This window comes from Cinclus cinclus, chromosome 15 (assembly GCF_963662255.1).
Source record: "Cinclus cinclus chromosome 15, bCinCin1.1, whole genome shotgun sequence".
Classification (NCBI taxonomy): Eukaryota; Metazoa; Chordata; class Aves; order Passeriformes; family Cinclidae; genus Cinclus; species Cinclus cinclus.
In genome coordinates, this window is record NC_085060.1 from 14,470,373 (window position 1) to 14,491,819 (window position 21,447).

The following is a 21,447-nucleotide window of genomic DNA, read 5'->3' on the forward strand; positions in this document are numbered from 1 at the left end:
GATGTGAAAAGAAGCAAATGCCCAAATATAGCCTTGGAAGAGGTTTGGGAGTTGAGCAGCAGCTCCACAATTTGCTGGTGGTGGCTGCTCTGTCCCACGTGGCTCTGGGGGTCCCAGGGGCTGCCCAGCCCCAGCAGTGGCTCTGCCACCAACTACCACAAACCAGGGACTGTCCACAGTTATTTAGCTGCAACAAAGGCTTGAAAGCCTCCATCCCATCTTCTGGAAGAGTTTGGAGAGCTCCATCCCCCACCAGAGCTCTGAGGGGAAAGCTTAACCTCCTTACAAAGGAGCCACAGCTGCCATTCCATTCTCCCTCTGGCTTTCTCCAAAGGGTTCCCCATCCTTATCCTTCACAGAGACCTTTTTCCTGAAGGCTTGCGACAAGCTGGAGGAGGACACCTTCCTCAGCGTGGTGAGTCTCTGCCGGAAGTTGCCCCCGGAGAAGAAGTAGAGGAGGGGGTCGAAGCAGCAGTTGGCGGCTGCCAGGGGCATGGTGACGATGACGGCTTTCTGCAGGAGCACGGTTTCCCCACAGCCCGGACCCCACCGGCGCAGCGCGTGCAGGTGCACCGTGCGCAGGATGTGGTACGGCGTGAAGCTCACCAGGAAGGTGGCGGTGACAATGACAATCATCCACACGGCCTTGCGGCGGTTGGCCTTGTTCTTCCGTAGGGAGTTCCGCAGCAGGGTGCGCGTGATCATGGCGTAGCAGATGGTGATGACGATGAAGGGGAAGATGAAGCCCACAAAAAGGGCGATGAAATCCAGGATCACCACCACGTTTGTCTTCTGGGAGTTCTCCGGTGGTTCGAAGCACTTGGTCTTGTTGCCGTGCTGGTACGTCCCGTTCCGCAGGAAGGGCGCGCTCGTCAGCGTGACGAACACCCAGATGCCAACGCACACAAACTTGGCCTTCTTCTCCGACACCAGGCTGATGTTGCGGACCGGGAAGACGATGGCGATGCAGCGGAAGAAGCTCATGGCCGTCATGAAGAAGATGCTGCAGTAGAGGTTGACGTAGAGCGCGTAGGACGAGAGGCGGCACAGAAAGTCGCTGAAGAACCAGTGGCCCTTGTGCACGTAGTAGATGACGCGCAGGGGCAGGGTGAGCACGCAGAGGAAGTCGGACAGGGCCAGGTTGAGCATGTAGACCTGGAAGGCCGTCTTCTGCCGGTACGTGCGGATCAGCACGTACAGCACCACGCCGTTCCCCACAAAGCCCATGATGCTGATCATGGAGTAGAGCGTGGAGTAGACGCTGTTGCGGAAGTCGTCGATGGAGTGGTGGTGGCACGAGAAGTTGGGGGACAGCGCTGTCATGGTGTCTGGCTGAGGCACCAACTCCCTGGGGATGGTGTCAGGCCTGGGGGGGGAAAAAGCAGGTGAGGTAAAGCAGCACAGGAAAATGAATATCCATGATGAAGTAAGAGGAAAACCCTGTCATGTCTCTCAGGAGTGAGCTGAGAAGGGGTGTGGATCTCACCCATCCCCAATACCTCCACCTTTCTTCACCAGGTACCAAGAGCTGGTTATGAGTGACAAAATGTGGTCATGGAATCACATCACAGCACCATGGAATCCTTAAGGCTGGAAAAGACCCTTGAGATCATCAAGTCCAACCTCAAGCACCACCATGACCATGATCACCACTCATCCATGTCCTCAAGTGCCACATCCCTACGTTTTGGAACATATGAGGGCTGCAGGAGCTCCCTGGGAAGCCTGTTTCAAGGTTTGATGAGCCTTTTGACGAAGGAATTTTTCCTAATATCGAAACTAAACCTTCCCTGGTGCAGCTTGAGGCCAAATCATCTGGACATTAAATTACCAAAAAAATATCTTAACTCCTCACAAACTGAGGCAGCTACTCAGCAAAACAGCAGAGAGGGATAACAAAGGTGACAATAGCACTATGGAATTTAAAATAGGAGGACCGGTCCTGGAGCCTAAAAATTGTTCAGCCCTGATTCTCCTCTTTTTTTTTTGTTTTTTGATTAATTTTATTTTTTTAATGGTTCAAATAGAGAACCTTGCAGCCTGAGACCATGAAAAGCTGCAAGATCAGAACTGCAGGACAAGAGCCAGCTGAAATAACAGGACACCGCCACTACAACAACAACAACAAAAGCAGAAGCTGGATCAAGATCAGCCATGACAACCCACAACTGTACCATGAATATGTTCAAAATTGCTGTTAGATGTATTTTCACCCGTAAAAATAATTTGGCAGTATTAGGTTCCCTGTCTGTCCATAGGACATTCTGGAATCAGAATTCAGAACTGCTCTGCGATGCTCGGCTACATTTCAGCTATTTTGGTGTTTTGCACTCTTGTGAATCCTTTGATTATCCGCAATGCACGAAGAGCTAAAGCTGAGCAGGTGTCAGCGAGGGGACTGCCACCACCCGAGGGTAGAGGGGGTGGTGTTCATTAGAAATCCTGAACAAAACCACCAGTCCTTGTGTCAACGATCTTTTATGCTTTTATTACATTATGGCCTTAACTGCAGCAAACCAGCCCACAATTTAAACAATCACCTAAGGTATTTGTCCAAAATACAAGCAAGACTTGTTTTCTATTGTATTTCTAAACACAATTTGAGTTTTACAAGCAAAAGGAAACTGATGTTCACATTCCAACTGCTTAAGCATGAGAGAACATCACACCCAGAAATGCATCTCTAAAAATCAACAAGAGTCACACAAAACAGCATTTCCCAGCTGAAGCTTTACATTTGCATCGTGAATTGAAGAAAAGCAGATCTTCTTTTATTCTGTGGAAAGGCACTCTTTTATTTGTACAGTCGCAGTTCACTGAACCATTTATTTGTGTGCTGGTGTATTCAGCTCACTGGGAATGTGCACAAGTGGAAGGGAACAGCAGTGGGTGAGCAAAGGTTCCCAAAGGGAGCAAAACCCTAAACTACTGCTATTCTCCCATTCTGATGCGGCACAAATACATTTATAGTTTGCCACAGAATCATAGACTGGTTTGTGTTGGAAAGGGCATTAAAGCTCATCCCATTCCACCCCTGCCATGGGCAGGGAACGGATGAGACAGCCATAGCTTCTCCAGACACCCTGTGCCAGGTTCTCGCAGGAAAGAATTCCTTTCCAATATCCCACCTATCCCTGGCAGTGGGAAGCCATTCCCTATGTCCTGTCCCTCCATCCCTTGTCCCAAGTCCCTCTCCAGCTCTCCTGGAGCCCCTTTAGGCACCGGAAAGGGCTCAAAGGTTTTCCGGGATCCTTCTCCAGATGAACACCGCCAGCTCTCCCAGCCTGGCTCCAGGGCAGAGGGGCTCCAGCTCTCGGAGCATCTCTGGCCACCAGTAGATTACACTCAATTTAATTAACACAGCCCAAAAGCACAAAATCGCTGCAGGGATTCGTTCCAAGCACAAACACGAAGCATCCCCAACCCGAGGAACGCTCCGGGCTCTGCATTCCCTGTTTGGGGAGGGATGGGAATGCTCCAAAACGCTAAACTCCCCTCCCAAACTTCAGATCCCCTCTGCGAGCGGGGACACGGGACAGGAACGGAGCGATCATCGCGGCGAGCGGTCGCTAATTAACACCGCAGCTCATTAGCGGCGCGGCTGCGCTCCGGGAGGGATTCAGCGGCTCAAACCGGGACACGGCACAACCCCTAAACCCGGGACCCCCCCAGTGCAGCCCCGGTGCAGCCCCGGTGCAGTCCCGGTGCAGCCCCGGTGCAGCCCCGGTGCAGTCCCGGTGCAGCCCCGGTGCAGCCCCGGTGCAGTCCCGGTGCAGCCCCGGTGCAGCCCCGGTGCAGCCCCGGTGCAGTCCCAGTGCAGCCCCAGTGCAGCCCCAGTGCAGTCCTTACCGGAGCGCTGCGGGGTCGGAGCGGGCGCGGATCTGTCCCGGGCGCGCCCCCGCCGCACTTAAAGCGGGGCGCGCCCCCGAGCCCGCCCCCGGCCCCGCCCCGGCCCCGCCGGGACCCCGAAACCTTCAGCTTTTCCAAGGTTTTCCCACCTTCTTAGGAAATAGCACTTGGAAGCATCCCGGCCGTGCCCACACCCCCCTGTCTGGTGGGAACTGACGGGGTCCCCTCCCTGGTTTTGTTCTGTATTTTATTCCTGCTTGTAACTGGCAGAGAGCTCATCTCTGATATCAGAGTTAACAATCCTCTTTAAAAATAGTTTTTAGGAGATTTTTTTGGTGTTGGTCTCCTAGGAGGGAAAACAGAATTCTCATTAATTTAGCACTCAGTTCTTCCAGCATCCCAAAACATGCTGTATTTGTCTATATTTTTTTTAAATAACTGTGGCTTTGCCAAGGAAAAAACAACCAAAAAACCCCCAAACCACCAAAAATAAAAAATAGCCCCCCAAACAAAGCCCAAGGTTATATCAAATGAATTATTGCTTTTATCAATTTTTAATATTTTAAGCATGGGCTGTCCCACTCTGAATTTTCAGTTTATTATGTTGGCTTTATTTTGAGGATGTATAATATGCCATTCCCACCTTTTGCTAAGGAGTTAAGGAATTCTTCTATTCACCCATTCCCAGATTTGACTGGAATGTGGATGGTCTCGGGGCCTGGGTAGTGGGATCCAGCAACTTTTGGCTTCTCTGGGGCAGTAGGGAATCCTTTATGTGGGAACAGCTCCAAGTAGAACTGGAGCATCTGGAAGTGTCCAAAGCTGGGTTGAACAAGTCTTGGAGCAACCTGGTCCAGTGGAAGGTGTCCCTGCCCATGGCAGGGGTGGGACTGGATGGGCTTTAAGGCTCTTTCCAACCCAAATCATTCCATGGTTAAAGCCAGCCCTGCTGAACTCACCGCGGGGGTCACTGTGGTGACATCTCCCTGTCCTCATGGACATCTCCCTGTCCTCATGGGCATCCCTGAGTCTCACCTTGTGCTGACATCCCCAGGCTCAGCCTGTCCAGCTCTGTTCCAAGTGCTGGCAGCAGTGACCCCACACCAGCGCAGCTCTGCCCTTGTGGGACTACCCGAGAGAATTCCCAGCCATTTCTCCTGCCCCAGCTCAGTTTTTATGGCTGCTTTTGGTGCTGTGGATGTGAAAGTTTCTCTTTGACCTCACTCTCCACGAACAATGAAGGTGTGTGAGAAGGAAATGCACATTTTCCTTCTGCTCTTCCCAAGAGCTTCCCTTCCTCACCCACCCATGCCCAGGAAGCCTGTCCAGCTCCCAAGAGCTGCTTGGAAGCATATTGGGAACAGTCAAATCTCAGTATCATGGGATAATTCAGGCTGGAGGGGACCTCAGGTGACCTCCAGTGCAACTTCTGCTCCATCCAGGCCAGGCCAGGCTGCTCAGGGCTTTGTCCCACCTGATTTTGAAGATTTTCAAGACTGGACAATTCCTTGTGCTGCCTTCCATCTCCTGTGCTGGGAGCTGCATCTGGATTTTGTTTTAATTGTGGTGCACATTCTCCTATTACTCCATTCAGCCATTCTTCTGCTTTTTTTGCTACCTTTCCTGGCCATTCCTTCTGCTTTTCGCTACTCAGCTATTCCTTCTCCTTTTCTATTTTCTTCATATTTTTTTTTCTGTTCCTTTTTCTTTTCTTCCTTTCACTGTCAAGAACAGGAAGATTTCTAGTTGCAAAGTCAGACTGAGGTTGGTGTGGGATCGAGGAGGCTGCTGCTGCTCCAGATGTGCTGGAATTTCAGCCAGAGTTTTGGTGGGAAGGGTTTCCACACTGAATCCAGGAGGAGCTCAGACTGCAGCTCTGACATGACATGGCAAAGATGACATGTGGAATTTGGGGTGGGCAGGACTGCAGTATCTCTCTGATCTAGTAACACGTGAGGAGATCCAGAGGAGAGCAAGCAGAGGGGAGGACTCCTAAAAGGAGTCTTGGATGAATTCCCAGAGGAGTGAGGGTGAAGAGGACCCCAGCAAAGCGATCCCCATCAGGTCTGATAAGAGCAGTTTGATGCTGGGGCTGTAACTCCTCGGATTCCCTTTCCAGAGGACAATGGGATAAGGAATAAAGGCACAAATGAGGCTTTGGAAATCTACCTGGGAGCATCCAAATCTGGGAAAAGCCTGACCATGCTTTAGGGTTGTCACTTAGCACTGATTGGCACTCCATTGCCTTCTCCCTCAAATTCTGCAACTCCAGCCACATTCCAAGAAGTTTCCAATGGCACCAGATTCCAACAACTTGAACACTTCCTCAACTATCCTGAACGCCAGTGATCCAGCAGACTGCTTATCTCTTTACTGCAGGACTTCCAGACAACTTCCTAAAAGCCTTAATACTTTCCAGAGTGAATAAAAAATCTCTGCAGCATTGGCAACTTAAGAAGCCACTGTGGCTCTTCAAGAAAAGGAGAGCAGAAAGGTGGGGTTTCGTGAGGAAATAAACATCTTAACAACGTTGCTTTCTCTTTCCTCTCCTGTGACTTCCCAAAATTAATCCTTTCTCTTGGAATCTTGTGGGATAAGGATGGTGTCCCAGCTTCAGACTTGCCCCAGGATATTTGGAGTGGGCTGGGCTGTGCGACCCTGGCAGGGAACTCCCAGGGGCAATGTCAGCCGCAGGATTTCTCCAGAAAAACAGGACAGTGGTGATGATGCCTCAAATCAGGCACGGAGACCTGGGAATGCCCTGCCTGCCCTGATTAGCTGGACTAAGCCAGACACATCTAGAATGTGCTTCAGTCATCATCCCAGGAATGTCCCCCCTGGAAGTGAAGTAAAGCACAGGAGGAAAGCAGAAGGAAAAACAAACAAACAAAACAAAACGAGGGAAGGAGGATGGAGAGCTCTTGGTGGGGGTTAGAGAGGGGAGGGCACTGGAGCAGTGCCCCTGGATCTGACAGGGATGAGCTTGCACTGCACAGGGGTGGGAAACCAAAGGGAAAGGGGAGGTTTGGAGGTGTCCCCCCAGTGTGAGAGGAGATGAAGAGCCTTTCAATGCAATAAATTCTGTGCCCTGAAGGCCGACAGCCCAGCGTCATTCTGAATCAGGTGGGCTGTGCTCTGGGAGGTTGGCTCTGGGTCAGGGCCATCCCCCCGTGCCAAGGTCAACCCTGGGCTGGCTGGGTCAGGGTTTGGGTGACACAAAACCACATGGGGAAAGGCCACTGTCAGCAGCTGTTCTGGGGTGGCTTCAGCTCCCTCTTTTGCTTCCTCTTATTTGGAGAAGTAATTTCTGCTGCTTGCCAAGGATGTGGAATCCCTTTGCTGTGTCAGCTTCTGCATGGCTGCGTTCCCCCAGTGGGAGCTGCTTCTCCAGGGACTCATCCCTTATTCTCACCTGAACTTTGTTCCCTAGACTCAGCACAGGGAATTCACAGAATCACAGAATATTCTGAGCTGTATGGGACCCACCAGGACCATAAAGTCCAGCTTTTAAGGGAATGGCTTATCCAGGGATCAAACCCATGACTTGGTGTTATTAGCACTCAGCTCCAACAGAGGGAATCTGAGTTGTTGTTACACTTCCAACACTGCCTCCATCTCCCCTTGGTTTTTAGGGGTTGATATTAATGAATGACCTGTACTGGCAGATGCGAGAAGCTGCTCCATCCCAAGCCATGAGGCCAACAAAGCTCCCTATTCCATGGTTTTTGTGGGAAACCAGAGCTGGGGATAATCCCGTGAAGGAAACTGCATCCCTTATCACTCATCCTATCAAATCCTACTGCAAATAAAACTTTTTGAGTGGCTGCTGAAGAAAGAGGACAGAGGGAAGATGGGGAGATAGTTGGACAGCTTCAGCATGGTCTCCAGTCAGAATTTTTTGGGGTAAAGCACTTGCTCTGCTAAGATGACTTAAATAAATTACTCCCAGGACTGAATGCAAGGACCACATTCAGCCCTTGTTATCCCAAATATTTGGAGAATGATGCTGTTCTCTCAGAGGCACTGATCTCTCCCCAGAAAAAGAGGTGGGGATGGAGATGGATGGCAAATCTGGGAAGGACCAAAGACATCAGTCAGGGACATCTGATTGTTTCTATTTCACTGACAGGATTTCCTCTCAAAAACCCAACAGGGAGAGTTTGTGTGGCTTTTTCTGGGAAGTGAAGCTGCCACGGTGTGGGGACAGGGACAGGGCTGTCCCTGCTGCCACAGCTCCTGGTGCTGCACTTCCACTCCTCCTTAAACTGATCCACACTGGGTTTGGAGGGATCTTTGGGACAGATGACAGACATTCCAGGTTCTTCTGCCAAAAAAAAAAAAAAAAAACTTTTGGAAAGGATGTTTCAATCAAAGGATGGATTTGTGAGGTCAAACCTGCGGACAAGGACCCTGAGCCATCCTTCTGTTGGGGCTCGGTTGGTGAAGGACCCAGCAAAGCACCAGAAGTGGTCCATGTGCAATCAGCTGGTCACACTCCATGAGTGGTTTTATGAAAGAGAAGGCTTGAACTCATACATTTCCAGAGTCATTATGGGATGGGCTCCACCAGGCACTGAACACCTCAGAGCCCAGCACTGCTGGGTGCCAGGAAAAGCATCCCAAGTGCCCGAGGTGATCAACCACCTCAGAAAAAAAGTTAAAGCCATCTTCACAAAAAGCTTTGAACTGCTGACTTGAAAAGCTGCATTTCCTCGGTTGGGGTTTTTTTCATGGTTCCAACGTGTCAACCTGTGAGAACAAAGAGCCACTCTGGCTGGAGATGCTGTTCTGATAGAGCCGATTGCTGCTTCCCTTTCCTGTTTTGTACGGGGAACAAGAGGGCTGCAGCAGATGGGGCAGATAGGGCTGGGTTTGAGTTTCTGCCTCCAGTACTGCACAAGTCCCAGCACAGAAATACCACATTCCACCAGGAAACGTGCACCATCCCTTCCAGATGAAATATTGTCAGGGAAACAGCCTGAAAACATTTCCCCACTCCTCATGGTTCATTTATGAGGAGCTGGGAAATTCTGTGAATTCTCCTGGTTTTGTAGAACTGATGGGAAATCTGTGCTATATCCAAATCTCTCCAAATTATCCTTTCATCCTGATATTTTTTCCAGAATGGGCAGACCTAAAGGTGCGTTATTGACCCTCAGGCTGGAACTGGGTGTGAGGGTCCTTGCAAGCCACCAGTGATTTTAACCCTCCCAACTGGAGGTACTGGGAGCCTTTCTGACCCACAAAAGAAACTTTTTAGCTCTCTGCTGAACACTTTTTTTTGGACAGAGTTTTCTCACACCAAAAGCCAACAGACTTCTTTGTTGCTGGAGGATGAGGAAACAAACTCCCCCCCAGGAAAAAAAACAAAAAAACTGTACAAAAGCAAAAATTCCTCATGGAGAAATTTTGCTTTAATCTTCTTTTGGAAAGTAATCTGAGAAGCCAGAAACAGCCTGTGGAAACTGGCAATTTACTTTTGGGAAGTGGATTGGAATAAATAGCATGAAACAAGTGCATTTTTGGCATCAATATTATTTTTAGGGTTTCAAGCACTTGGAAATTTGTTCATATCTAAACAGAGAGACAAATTCATGTGAATTAATGAATCATAGAATAACCAATGTTGGGAAAGAGCTCAAAGATCCCCAAGTCCAACTGTTGTTGGTGACAATTGGAGCCTGTATTTATTTAGTGTGTCTCGTAATATAAATTGCTGCTCGGAATTTGAGGATGGCCAGACAATTATCTGGGACACAGCACATATCCAGTATTTTCCACAGAACCCCAGAGATCATGTCCAGCATCTCGTGCTGATATAAAACTGCAGCCCCTGCCAGAGGCTTTTCTCAGGAAAAATCCATCAGGATACCAATCCTGCCTTGCATTTGAACAGCCCCATGCCATATTAGCTGTGGATACATCCATGTGGAAATCAGATTTTCCATAAAAGCTATTAAGAAAAAATGGCAGGTCAATTAAACCTGCGTAATTAATCTTTGATGATCAAACATACTTTGCCATGGGATAAACATTTTAATTATTCCCATTTTTGTTTTATTTGCACCTGTGCTCTTTGCTCTCCTTCGCAGTTTTACCCGGGAGGACATGGGGAACACAAGGCCAAGACCAGCTTCCCAGCAGAAACCTCATTTTTCAACTGCTGCTCCATAACCACCAGGGGAACTGGAATCACAGAATGATTTAGATTGGAAAAGTCCCTGAAGCTCATTTATCCAACCATGATCCAGCACTGCCAAGCCAAGATCATGTGCCCAAGTGCCATTTTACTTCTTTTCAGGATAATATTCCTGGATTTCTGGGCTATATTTGGGTGGTAAAATGATCTGTACCAGGAGGATGGGGACAGGGAAAGCCCCAAACTGAGATCACTTGGATCAGCCTCAGAGCTCAACCCTGGGCTTCCAATTCCCAAAGGAATACAACAGGTACAGGTGGCCCCTGCATGAATGGGGAGAGAGATAAGACCTTGGAAGGATATAATTAAAAACCAGTCAAAGTAATGCGGGAAAAGCCTAATCAAGCTCTTGGAGAAAGGAGAAGTCAGGATGGAACCTGGGCTTGGACACGCCCGGGTTCTTCAGCCAAGGGAAATGTCAGGGCAGCCAAGGCCAACCCAAAGAAATTCAGCTTTGGAGCAGAATAAATTGGCGCATACAACATTCTGGTTCCTCTTCAAGGAATTCTTCATCCCCAACTCTTCATGGGCAGGGTTTGCAATTGCAGCCCGAGGATTGGAGACAAAAAGAACTGAGCCCTCCAGAATGACAGATCTGAAGCATCAGATATGCAAAGTTTTTGGTTAAAAACACCACAGGAAAGAGAGGAAAGAGCATCAGAAACTTCCTGTTCTTTGAGCGCTCAAGTTCTCATCTTGATTTTTTTGTTTGGTTTTTTGTTTGTTTTCTTGTTGAATTGAAAGGAAAAATGCAAAGAGAAAGCCCCTGATGAGCCATGACCGAATCAGGCCCTTTGTGCAGAGCTGAGGGCAGATAAGGACACCCCACGTACCAGGAATTTGTGAAGAGATGTTCCTACAGCTCCAGTACCCACCTCCAACCCTCCTGCTGCTCTACTTCTACAGCAGATTGCAGCAGATATCACCAGAAATCTTTATGAAATCGAAGTTATGCTTTTAATCATTACAACCTCTCATTTCCTGAATGTTACCAGTAAATCTGCCTGAAAATAATTCATATTTTCCATCAGAGTGAGGAGTTGTGTGGTCTGTACCACCCTGAGCTGCTTTTGCCCCCATTGTTTGCTCCAAAACTTCTGTCCCATCTTTTCTGCTTGGATTTCATGTTGTGTGCTCTCAGGTCAGGCCAGTTATCAGCTCTTGATCAGCCCAAAAATGCTTCCTCTGAGCTCTGAATCATCCTTCAGTTATATAACTGCCTGCTCTTATCTCATGTGCCAAGAATGGCTCTTTGGGGTTTTTTTAATGCTCACTGGAGGTTTTTACTCTTTTCCTGCCATGATTCAACTGCTCTGTGCAGTCCAGGCCCATAAAATGCCAGGAACAGGCTTTAAAATGGAATATTCACCTGGGTTGGGAAAGGAGAGGGGAGAGCCAAGGCAGCCAGTGGGAAAACTACTTCCTTAAAAAAAAAAAAATAAAATTATATCCCACAAAAGATCATGTCCCTTATGATCAGTGATGTCTCAAATAGTGCTCCAGGAGGTGGTGGAGGCTGGGGACAATCCCAGCCCCAGCTGGTGTCCCTTGTCATTCCCTGCTGGGGACAGTCAGGACTGGGATCCACATTCCAGAAAATGATTCATGAGTGTTGATCATCGGTTCAATCCAGCAGCAATTAAATGCATAACTTAATATTAATAACTCAAATATTTGTATAAAAATATATGTTCTTAAAGATTTATGACCATATTGAGGCTGAGTTTGGGCAATTTCAAAGCCAAAGAAGTCGTAGCTCTTTCCATCCTTTAGGACATCCCACAAAACACAGCAATATTGCTGGCAAAGAAAAACTCTGATAGGAGGGATGATAAATAACTGACATCAATGGAGCTTTTGCAAAACTGGGACACGATTCTGTTGGAATTAATGACTTTTTAACTTTTTCCGATGGATTTCCAAGTGCTAAGAAGCAGGGAAGAAACTAATTACCACCAGTAATTACCCTGGGTGGTAATGGGTGTTCATCACCCATTGCCAAAAAACACCTTAAACCCCTCTTGGTGCTGCTTCTGAGCCATCATTTTGTGAGCTAGAGAGGTGCAGTCAGGTCCACACTGGTGGATTTGCGTGTTTTCCCAACTTCCTTTGAGCTCCCTGAAATAAATTTTATGATTTTTTACTTCAATTTTACCACAGTCTGAGGACCCACAGATATAAATCACCCCAGCACAGCTCTGCCTGTTTGGTCTGTGTCTGTCTGTGCATCAAAACCCTGCTGGCTTTGTAAGGTAAGGTTCAAGGAATGACCTTGGACTGATCCCAACTGATCCCAGCCCTTGCTGGGTAGAATTCAGATTTCTGGGAAAATTCTCTGCAATCTCAGAGATTTCTGCCTGACTCTAGCTCCCTGCAGACCCTACACCATCAAAATTGGCTTTTTTTTGACCATCTGAAGCTCTCTGAGTCACATCAGCTCTGCTTTTGTTGAGCATCCATGCTGACAACTGATTTCTGCATTATCTTATAATGAATCCATCCACATTCAAGTCTCTCTATTGCCTCAAAAACCAAATTTCAACCTCTCATCCCTGCCTTTAAATATTAGAACAGAATTATAAAAACATCAGGCAGATGTTTTCCCAACTCCCAGTCTTTCCCTGAAGGAACCACAAGCCATTAGTTCAGCTGAATCCTTGGCTTGCCTCGTTATTTATTTAGTTGTTCTTCATTCCCATTATTCTGTCTATGCTGTGTTTTCCTTCTGATTTTTCCCCACAACACTTTTTCCTGAAGTGCAGCAGGGCTCCATGGAACAGGAGCATCAATGTTTAGCTTTTATTTTGGTTTTCCAGACAGATTTGGGAAGGAGTAGCTGGTCCAGCAAACTCATGGGGCTGTGTGAGCACAAGCACCTGGCTCATCCCTGCCATGGGTCAGCTCCCAAAACTTCTGGCTCTCCACAACCACTGCCAGGAGCAGCAGGTGCCTCACAGGTCCTATTTTCCATGTCTCACTGCTCTCTTCAAAAGAAAGAATTAAAAAAAACAAACAACCAAACAAACAAAAAACAAGCCTACAGAAATCTGGGGCTCCTTCAGCCTTCCCTGTCCAGGTCATGGTGGTGACCACTGGCACTGTCCTGGCTCTGTGGGGACACAGGTGACACCACCTGCAGCGTCAGCTAGCAGGGAAAGGCAGTTTCATCTGGAAAACCCTTATGAGGCCCTAAAAAACCCCACCGAACTTGTGGCAATGCCCCATTGAACAGATGTGGTTCTCCCTCTGCCCCCAGATGTTTTATCAGCTTCAGCAGAGTTTGTGACCTGCCGAGTAATAAGGCCCAAAAACCCTGATACCAGCTTGCACTGATGACCAGAATTTCTTTGAGCTGAAACCAACATTTTCCTCCATTTCCTCCCATTCCCCTGGACCACAGGAGCTACAGATGTCCCAGCTCTTTGCCATAAAACCCCCAAACCCTAATTGGCCTTTGCCATAAGAAACCCAAACCTTAATTGGCCTTTGCAGGGAATTGAAGATTTTTGTGATCCAGAAGGATTTTCTTGGGTTGGCAGCTTCGATCTCCCAAAGTTTTGCAGCAGCACACTTGGGTCATTCTCTTAATTAGGTGATTTTCTATGGAAGTTATTTTTATCCATCTGTGAGGTCCCACTAGGAAACATTTTCCTGATTCCTGTCATTTGTCCAAAGTAAACACATTCACTGATACGGGAATTGCATGGAATAGCACAGAATTTGTTTCCTCTTTTATTCTTTTATGCAACAATAACACCCGAAATAGCTCTAAGGATTGTTTGTTAAAAAAATAATAAATTTTTCTTTCTGACAACTTTGCCCTTGCCAGCTGAAGATAACCAGTGTTCATACAGGAGAGATTTCTGGGACACACTGGAGGCAGCACCAGTAATTCCCCATGCACTGGTTTCAGCTCCTTGTGGAGGAAGGGCTGCTTTGTGTGATGATCCAGGTGGAGATGGATCATGGCATTGGAGCTGTCCCTGGTGGTTTGGGATTCCCAGCTGGGCTCTGAGGGAACTCTCAGAGATCCCTGCTCAGCACAGGCTTCACCTGCTCCAATCTTGCCATGCTCCAGCCATTCCTTCACTGTCCTTTTCCAAACCCAAAACCTCCTTTGGGCTTTTCCAATGACTTTTCCAGTTTTCCAACTGCACTTACCCACTACCACTGCAACGAGTGTTTGCTCTGCTCTCGCTTTACAACGTGGTGTAAAAATTGGAGGAACCCTGCTCCACGTAAATCTGCACTGGGTGAGCCATGGGATGATACCAGTCCTGCTTGAGCCCCTCTGGGCTGGTATCTCCTTGTGGAAGTGGCCCTGGCACCATGTCCTGGATTCATCCCAGCCCCACACAGCCTCTGGCTCTCTCCTGGTGGGATGGGGGAGAGCACTGGGATGGTAAAAGTGATAAAATTTATGGCTGAGGAAAAGCCTGTATGGAAATAATTTCCTAAGGGCTCATGGTGGGGATGGGGACAGCCCAGCCAGGATGGGGTGAGCATGTGTTGGTGTGAGGGTGGGGAAGGTGGATGAGTTCAGCAGAAAACTGAGGAAATCTGTGGCTTCCAGGGAAATTCCTGCCAGCCTCATCCCTGGGGATGAGCTGAGCAGTGGAGGATTGTGACTCAAGGGAAAGCACAGGGTTTCACTTGAACCAGACTGATGTGACCAGGAGAACTGGGACACGAGTGGCAGGCTGAGGGGAAACCAGGACAGGAGCAGAAACAAACCCCATGAGGGTCTGTCCGTGGCACAGCACAGGGAGGAATCCAGGGGCTCCATGGATTTCCTGGAAGGGTGTGGAACAGGCAGGGGCAGATCTCTGTAGAATGAGAGCCCCGAGGAATTGAGTGGGGCTGGGGAAACTCAGCCCTTCCTGCACTGTTCCTTAGAAGAGCCATCAGCTGAGAACTTCCGAACTTCTTCAAGCTATTCCCGAAATTTCAGCTAAGGGCAGCAGTGGGAATTTCCACCTCAGCTTCTGGATGAAGAGCATGTCCCAAAATGCTGTTCCATTATTATTTCCACACTGGAAATGGGAATTAGTGAAGGAGGAAGCCAGAACACACTGAGATTTGCATTAAATGTCTTCCCCCCAGTTTTATGAATCACCACCACTTCTTTCTGCATTTTTCCTGTAATCTTGATCCATTCTACACCTTAAAAAAAGGATTGTGACATCAACCTTGTCCCTGTCTCCCTGCAAGAAAATCTTTCCTGCCAGCTCTTGAAAAGGGGCTGATGAAATCCTGTTTTGTAGCTGGAATTACTGTCCACAAGGAATAAACATTCCATTAGTAATGCTTTATTCCTCATTTGCTCTCGTTAAAAGGTAATTTCCTTTTCTAGCCTGAAAATTGAGAATAATGACAACAAAACAAGCGAGATGATGATTTCCTTTGTTGATGAGTCCTTTGAAAAGGTGAAAAAGGGAAACTCATGTTCTTGAGCTAGGGGCAGGGTAAACCCAGGTCACACATCCACACCTGAGCTAGCAGGGACAGGGCTGACCTTTGCCAATTCCTGCTTCTCCAGCATGCAGGACCTGCAGTTTTCCTGTCAGGAAGGGCATGGAGGTCAGCTCAGCACTTTTGGGCAGCCTCCTACTGCTTTGCTGCCAGTGGAGCTCTGGCTGTGGCTGTGCCTTGGTGGCAGTGGGAGCTGTGACATGTCACTCCTGCCCTCCAGACTCTGCCCTCTGTCACCCAACCCCTCCTCAGACCTGCAAATACTTACCTGGCTTCTCCATCTCCCTTTTCCAGCCAGAAGAGACAATCATTCAGCTGGCTTTGACTTTGAAAAGGAGCTTCTCGAACTCTGCCAAGGGAGGGAGAGGTGGAATTGTGGAGAACTTCGAGGGGGAGTCCCAAAACGTGCTGAAGAAATGCTCATTCTCTGAGGATAATGGAGATGGGAAATGATGTCAAGTCAGATGTCCATGAGGAGACCCTTCATGAGGGGAAAACCAGGACATCTTGGGGGAAGATCTGACAGAAACTGTTCTGGTTTCTCCAACATGCCAAGAGAAAATAAAACCAAGGTAAAGCGTGAGAAGAGCAGCCCAGACTGTCAGTAGCAGAGCCATCAATCAGCCCAGGGATCAGGATGGCAGCTGGCACCATCAGGACCAGATAACTGGATAACCACCAAGGAACAGGAACCAGGACCTGGTTTTGTAGGACCAAACTGCAGAGTTATTTGCAAAGAAAATTCTCCTCCCTCAATTTCCTCGAAATCCTCGAGTCTCTAAAAAACAAAATCCTAAAAATACAAAATATTCAGATGATGCCATTTCCCTGGACCCAGAGGAGCTGTGGCTGCCCCATTCCTGGAAGTGTCCAAGACTAGGCTGGATGGGGCTTGGAGAAACGTGGGATAGTGGAAAGTGTCCCTGCCCATGGCTGGGATGAAATGAGCTTTAAAATCCATTCCAACCCAAACCATTCTGTGATTCCATTATTCTGTCATTCTATGAGGTGGCAAGGGAAGAGTGCTGGAAATCCTCATGGATCAAAAGTGAAGAAAAATTAATTTTTCTTGTATAGTGCTAAAATCTAATTAACTTCAGTTGCTGAGGGAGGAAAAAAAAAAAGGAAGAGAAGTCCTCAGCTGTAAAGGGCACCATAATCACTTAGGGAGCTGGGCACAGCCTTCAAACAAAGGCGTAGCACAAAATAAACAGGTTATGGAAAAATACTGGCTAAAACTGATTAAATAAGAAAGCTGATTAGAGATTGCAGCACCTTCCCCATGGCCAGTGAAACTGGGTGCAGCAGGGCTAGATCCCCCCAGATCAGCCACCCACCTCCCCCAAAAAAGGAGTTTTCTGCTGTTTTGACAGCGTGGGTGGCACAGGGGAAGCTCTCACCAAAAGGGTGGTGCCCTGGGAGATGGAGACTTCATCTTATCTGCCCCCAAGTCATTGTGAAATTTTGAGCTGCTGAGAAAAGTGTGGAGAGTTTGCAGAATTTGTGCACTTGCAGCTGCTGGTTCTGTTTTATCATCGTGGCAGGCAAGAGAAATAAGCAAATACAACAGAAGTTGTGAAATAGAATAGGTGCTGTAAAAGATAACAAGTTGTGAAGTATAGCAAAAGTTTTAAAGCACAAAACTGCTATGGAGAGTTCCTGGCAAAACATGCTCCTTAGAATCAAATGAAAAAATAAATATTTATACATGAAACCCAAGCACAAATTCTATTCTTTGCCACCCAGCCCAATCCCTATTTCCAAGGGCCTCCTCTGCCTTTGGCAGATGTTCTCCCCAGCGTCTCCAGGTGGGGAGGAGAGCACTGGGCTTCCTTCCCTGCACCATCCTCCGGTGGGAACAGCTGTGCCAGAGCTTTGCAGCACCAGGAATTTCTGCTGCTTTATCCTTCCACGGCTCTGCATGGCTTCAGGAACGGTAGGGCTGGTGTGGGACAGGCAGTGAACCCTCCCAAAATCAGAAACCCAGGCAGCATCGCTGCCTTTCACTCCCTGTTTCCATGTCCTGGCTGCAGGCATGGGAACAGCACCCACAGCCTGGGAGCTGTGGTCCATGTCCGTGTGGCTGGGGATGTGCCCTGTGTCCATTTGCTGTTCCCCACAGGGGCTGTGGGATGCTCCTCTGCTCCTCACCCATGCCTCGTGAGGAAAATCCCTGGAACAGGTGAGAAGAATGATGGATTTGTCTTTACAAACAAACTGTGGGTCTGCTACTAGGTAAGACAAGCATTGAGAGATAAAAGAAACAAAGGGAAGGATTCCACTTATTGATGAATGGAAAAAGGTATTTGCCTTTACAAACAAACTGTAGGTTTGCTGGTAAATGAAATTAGGTATTGAAAGATGAAAGAAGCAATGGGGAAACCCCATGAATTCTGTAAGGATTAAAAATTAAAAGGGAGGGTTGTACATTAGAGGAGAATCTCAAGCATCAGGCGTTCTGGGAAGTCTGTGCCTCTCAAGTACCAGAGCCAATGGGGAAAGAGAGAGGGAAATGTGGCCGGAGAAGAGGATAAAAAGGAGGCTGCGTCCTCCAAAAATTTGAGACAACCCAGGGGAATGCCCCATGGCCTCTCCCTTTATTCAAATAAAGTAAAAGGACTCCTCTGTCTCCTTTTTGGACATAAACCTCTGGCGTTTGTGGCTTAATTTTCCTGAAACAGGGAAGAACTTGGCTTCGACCCTGGAGAACAATGAGGAGAAGGAGCACAGCGTCAGCAGCACCAAACCTGGATATCCCAGGCAACGCCAACACAAACATTGCCGGGATAGCCCAGTCCAGCCGTGCCAGGGACATCCTTCCTTTTCTCATGGATAACCTGCGCTGGCTCACCCAGACAAGTCTGGGATCGCTCCCTGTAATCTGCTCCAGCCTGTGTGTGGGGAAGTGTCTGGGACTCCTTTTCCACTCAGGCCATCAGTTTTTCCAGACAGCTGAAAGTTAATGGGCACCATGATTCAAGTGAGTAATCCTTGTGAAACCAGCTCTGAAGGAAGTTGCCCAGCAAAACAAATCCTGCGGCCCCAGCGCTGACGTGGAGCCGAACACGGGGTGCTCTGTATAAAAACCAGGAATCATTCCAAGGGAAACGGCACACTTCAGCTCTGCTGAGACATCACAGAGTGCAGGGATGCAGAAAACTATCCCTGGCTGCTTCTTCCAGCAAATGTAAGTATTTTTCCTTTTCAAATGAGGAATAGCACCTCATTACAGTCGGGATATTCAGTGCTAATCTGCCTTTTTAATTTGTTCTCCTCTTCTCTATATTCTTTGACATCATTCCAGGAAGAATTTTGAAAGGAATTACTTGTTTAAGAGCAGGAGGTATTTTTGGGTACCCCTTAGATTACAGCAGTGTACTTATGACAAATGAGGAGTTACTATTAACTGGAATTAGGGAAGTGTGTCAGGAGAGATTTCTGTGGAGATAAAAAAAGTAGTGCACTCAAAATACGAAGTGCTGGTTCAGAAAACCTTCTGTGAGCTTGAACTGAGATTTCATCTGACCAAAAACTGTCTAAGTGTCCCTGTCCATATGCAGGAATCCTTCTGTTGGTGACCTGAACCACAGGCCACAAGAGCTGCTTTGAAAACTGTAAATAAATGGGTGAAGCTCAGGTTTCCTCCTTCACTGAGTGTGGCCATTCTGGAAACATTCAGGTAACATCTCCCCACTCCTGTTCCCACACCAGGTGTGATCCCACCTGCCCTGCTGCAGGCAGAGGGAAGGGTTTGCTCTCTCCTCACCCAATGTCTGTGGGCTGGTGGGATTTCCCAGCTGGAGGGAGCTGGGATGGGGATGGATGGGGATCCTGGCAGTGGGAGCCACACAGGAGGAGTTTGTGGCTCCAGCCCCTGCCTGTGCTGTGTTCATGCACCCGTTCTTTGCCCAGTTTTACCTTTCTCTTACCTGTGCAGAGGCTGTGTCTGACCAGGGCCATGCCCACGGTGCTCTCTGGCACTGATTTGGCTGCAGGAGCAGGGACTGTGCCCTCACAGCATCCTTGTGGGGAGGTCAGCATTCCCTGCCTCCTCCTGCCACAGCCCAGCCCGTGTCTCCATGGAGGGGGTGCATTGGCAGTGCCAAAATTCTGCCAGGAGCCTCTGGATCTCTCCATGACCAGAGTTCCAGCATTTGGGAACATCTCTCAGCTCTGCTTCATTCCCAGGATCAGATGAATCCAAACAGCACTCGGAGCAAGTGCCAGGAATTGGGACGTCTCTTCCCTATCGAACAGGAGCGCTGCAAGTGCCTGTGTGGTGACCCATGGGGCTGCTCCTGACCCCTGCCCCTTGGCCAGGGGTGTCACCTGTTTTCTCACACTCTGCCCAGATTCCTTTGAAGGCACGAGGACAATCCCTATCCACCCACGGGAGATAAACATCTCAATCCCCTGAGGCGAAGGAGGAAATCAAACCTCGCTCTGCTGCATTCTGGATTCTTAACCCCTAAATTATAGTGCGGGAGAGGTGGAGGGAGTAGGAGGGAGCCCTGGCAGTGATCCTGCCTTGAGGGGCAGCTGTAGCATGAAGGGATGGATACCTCTGGTTGTCACCAACAGGGAGCAGGAATGCATCTTCCAGCCAGAAGCTCCAGTTCCTTTCCAAAGGACACCATGGTGTTCAGAAAAATGCCAGCAGCACTGTGGAAAATGCTCAGGTTTCAAGAAGAGAGGCTGGGAGAAGCATTTTGAGCTCCTCAGGGTTCCGCCCTGGGCACCTCCTCTGGTTTCTCTGGCTGCTCCTGATTCCTAACGCTCCTCCTTGGACTCATCACCAAACCCTGGGGCAAGGTAGGAGCCAAAGTCCAGAAGTTCTGAGTTAAAATGTTCCACATGGACAAGATCTGCTGTAAATCCAGCCCTTGGATGGTGGTCCTAAAATGAGCAAAGGTCTTTATCAAGGCATGTAATTTATCTCCTCAACAATATAATTAATGAAAATGGACACAGAAATAGGTTGCAAGGAAAAAAAATAATGACAGGAGATTCTTAATATACCTTTCTAAGGAGTAATTTGCTTGAAGATAAGATAAATCAGGATTCAGCTGTACATGTCATGGCTTGGTTCTCCTCCTCTTGGAGCTGGGGACTTGCATGAGTTCCATGTTATGGATTCAGGGTTTGTTCCATTAGATTGGAATTTCTTTGGTGCTCTTTGGTATCAAAACAAAGGGTCAAACCAACCATGGAGTCATTAAGGTTGGAGAAGACCTCTAAGATCATTTGCTTTTGCCACAAAATGCAGAATCGTTTTTCCACTTAATCACTGTGGGAAGTGAGGGTAGGATGAGTTGACTCAGCTGAAATATAGGGAGAAATCTTTTCCTACTTCTTCCCCAGCCAGCTGGATCAGACACTTCAAAGACAAAGAAGAGCAGGCACATGTGAATCTCAGATGAGTCAACCTGGTACCAGTCAAGTCTCTACAAGCAATGGGAATCCCAGTCTCAAAAACCTGGCTCCATACCTTTCGTGGGAATCACTTGGGATTATCATTTTCCCATCATCCCAGCAAAATGAAAAGCAGGTGATGACTTAAGCAACTGCCCAGACCTGCTGGGTAATGTGCTGGAAAAGCTCTGTAACACCAGCTCCAAGGTGCTGACATTGGGAATTTGGGGAATTTACACATGGAGATAATTGCTCCACAGGAGAGAAGCGGAATTGTTACACTCGGCTCAATCTCTGAGGATCAGCCTCCTTGGAACTTCTTCAGTGACCCCTTTTTTGAGCTCTTGGCCTCAAAACTGGTCACACACCTCAGTCAAGGCCTAAATTCTGCTGAGTTCCTGCTTGCAATTCATGAAAACCCCAAACGTGAGATCTCTGCAGAGCCCCACAAGACACATCATTCCTCAAATTCCTGAGAATGAGCCTTCCCTCGGGTTCCCATCCAGCTGAGTGTG

General features: G+C 48.2%; 1 protein-coding gene across 1 annotated transcript; it reads right to left on the bottom strand.

Annotated features, from left to right (window-relative positions):
• Window positions 1–272: 272 nt before the first annotated feature.
• Window positions 273–1,323, bottom strand: CYSLTR1 (cysteinyl leukotriene receptor 1). Its single transcript, XM_062502988.1, has one exon. It carries the CDS (start codon window positions 1,321–1,323, stop codon window positions 283–285), a length of 1,041 nt encoding a protein of 346 aa, XP_062358972.1. The 3' UTR covers window positions 273–282.
• Window positions 1,324–21,447: the final 20,124 nt, after the last annotated feature.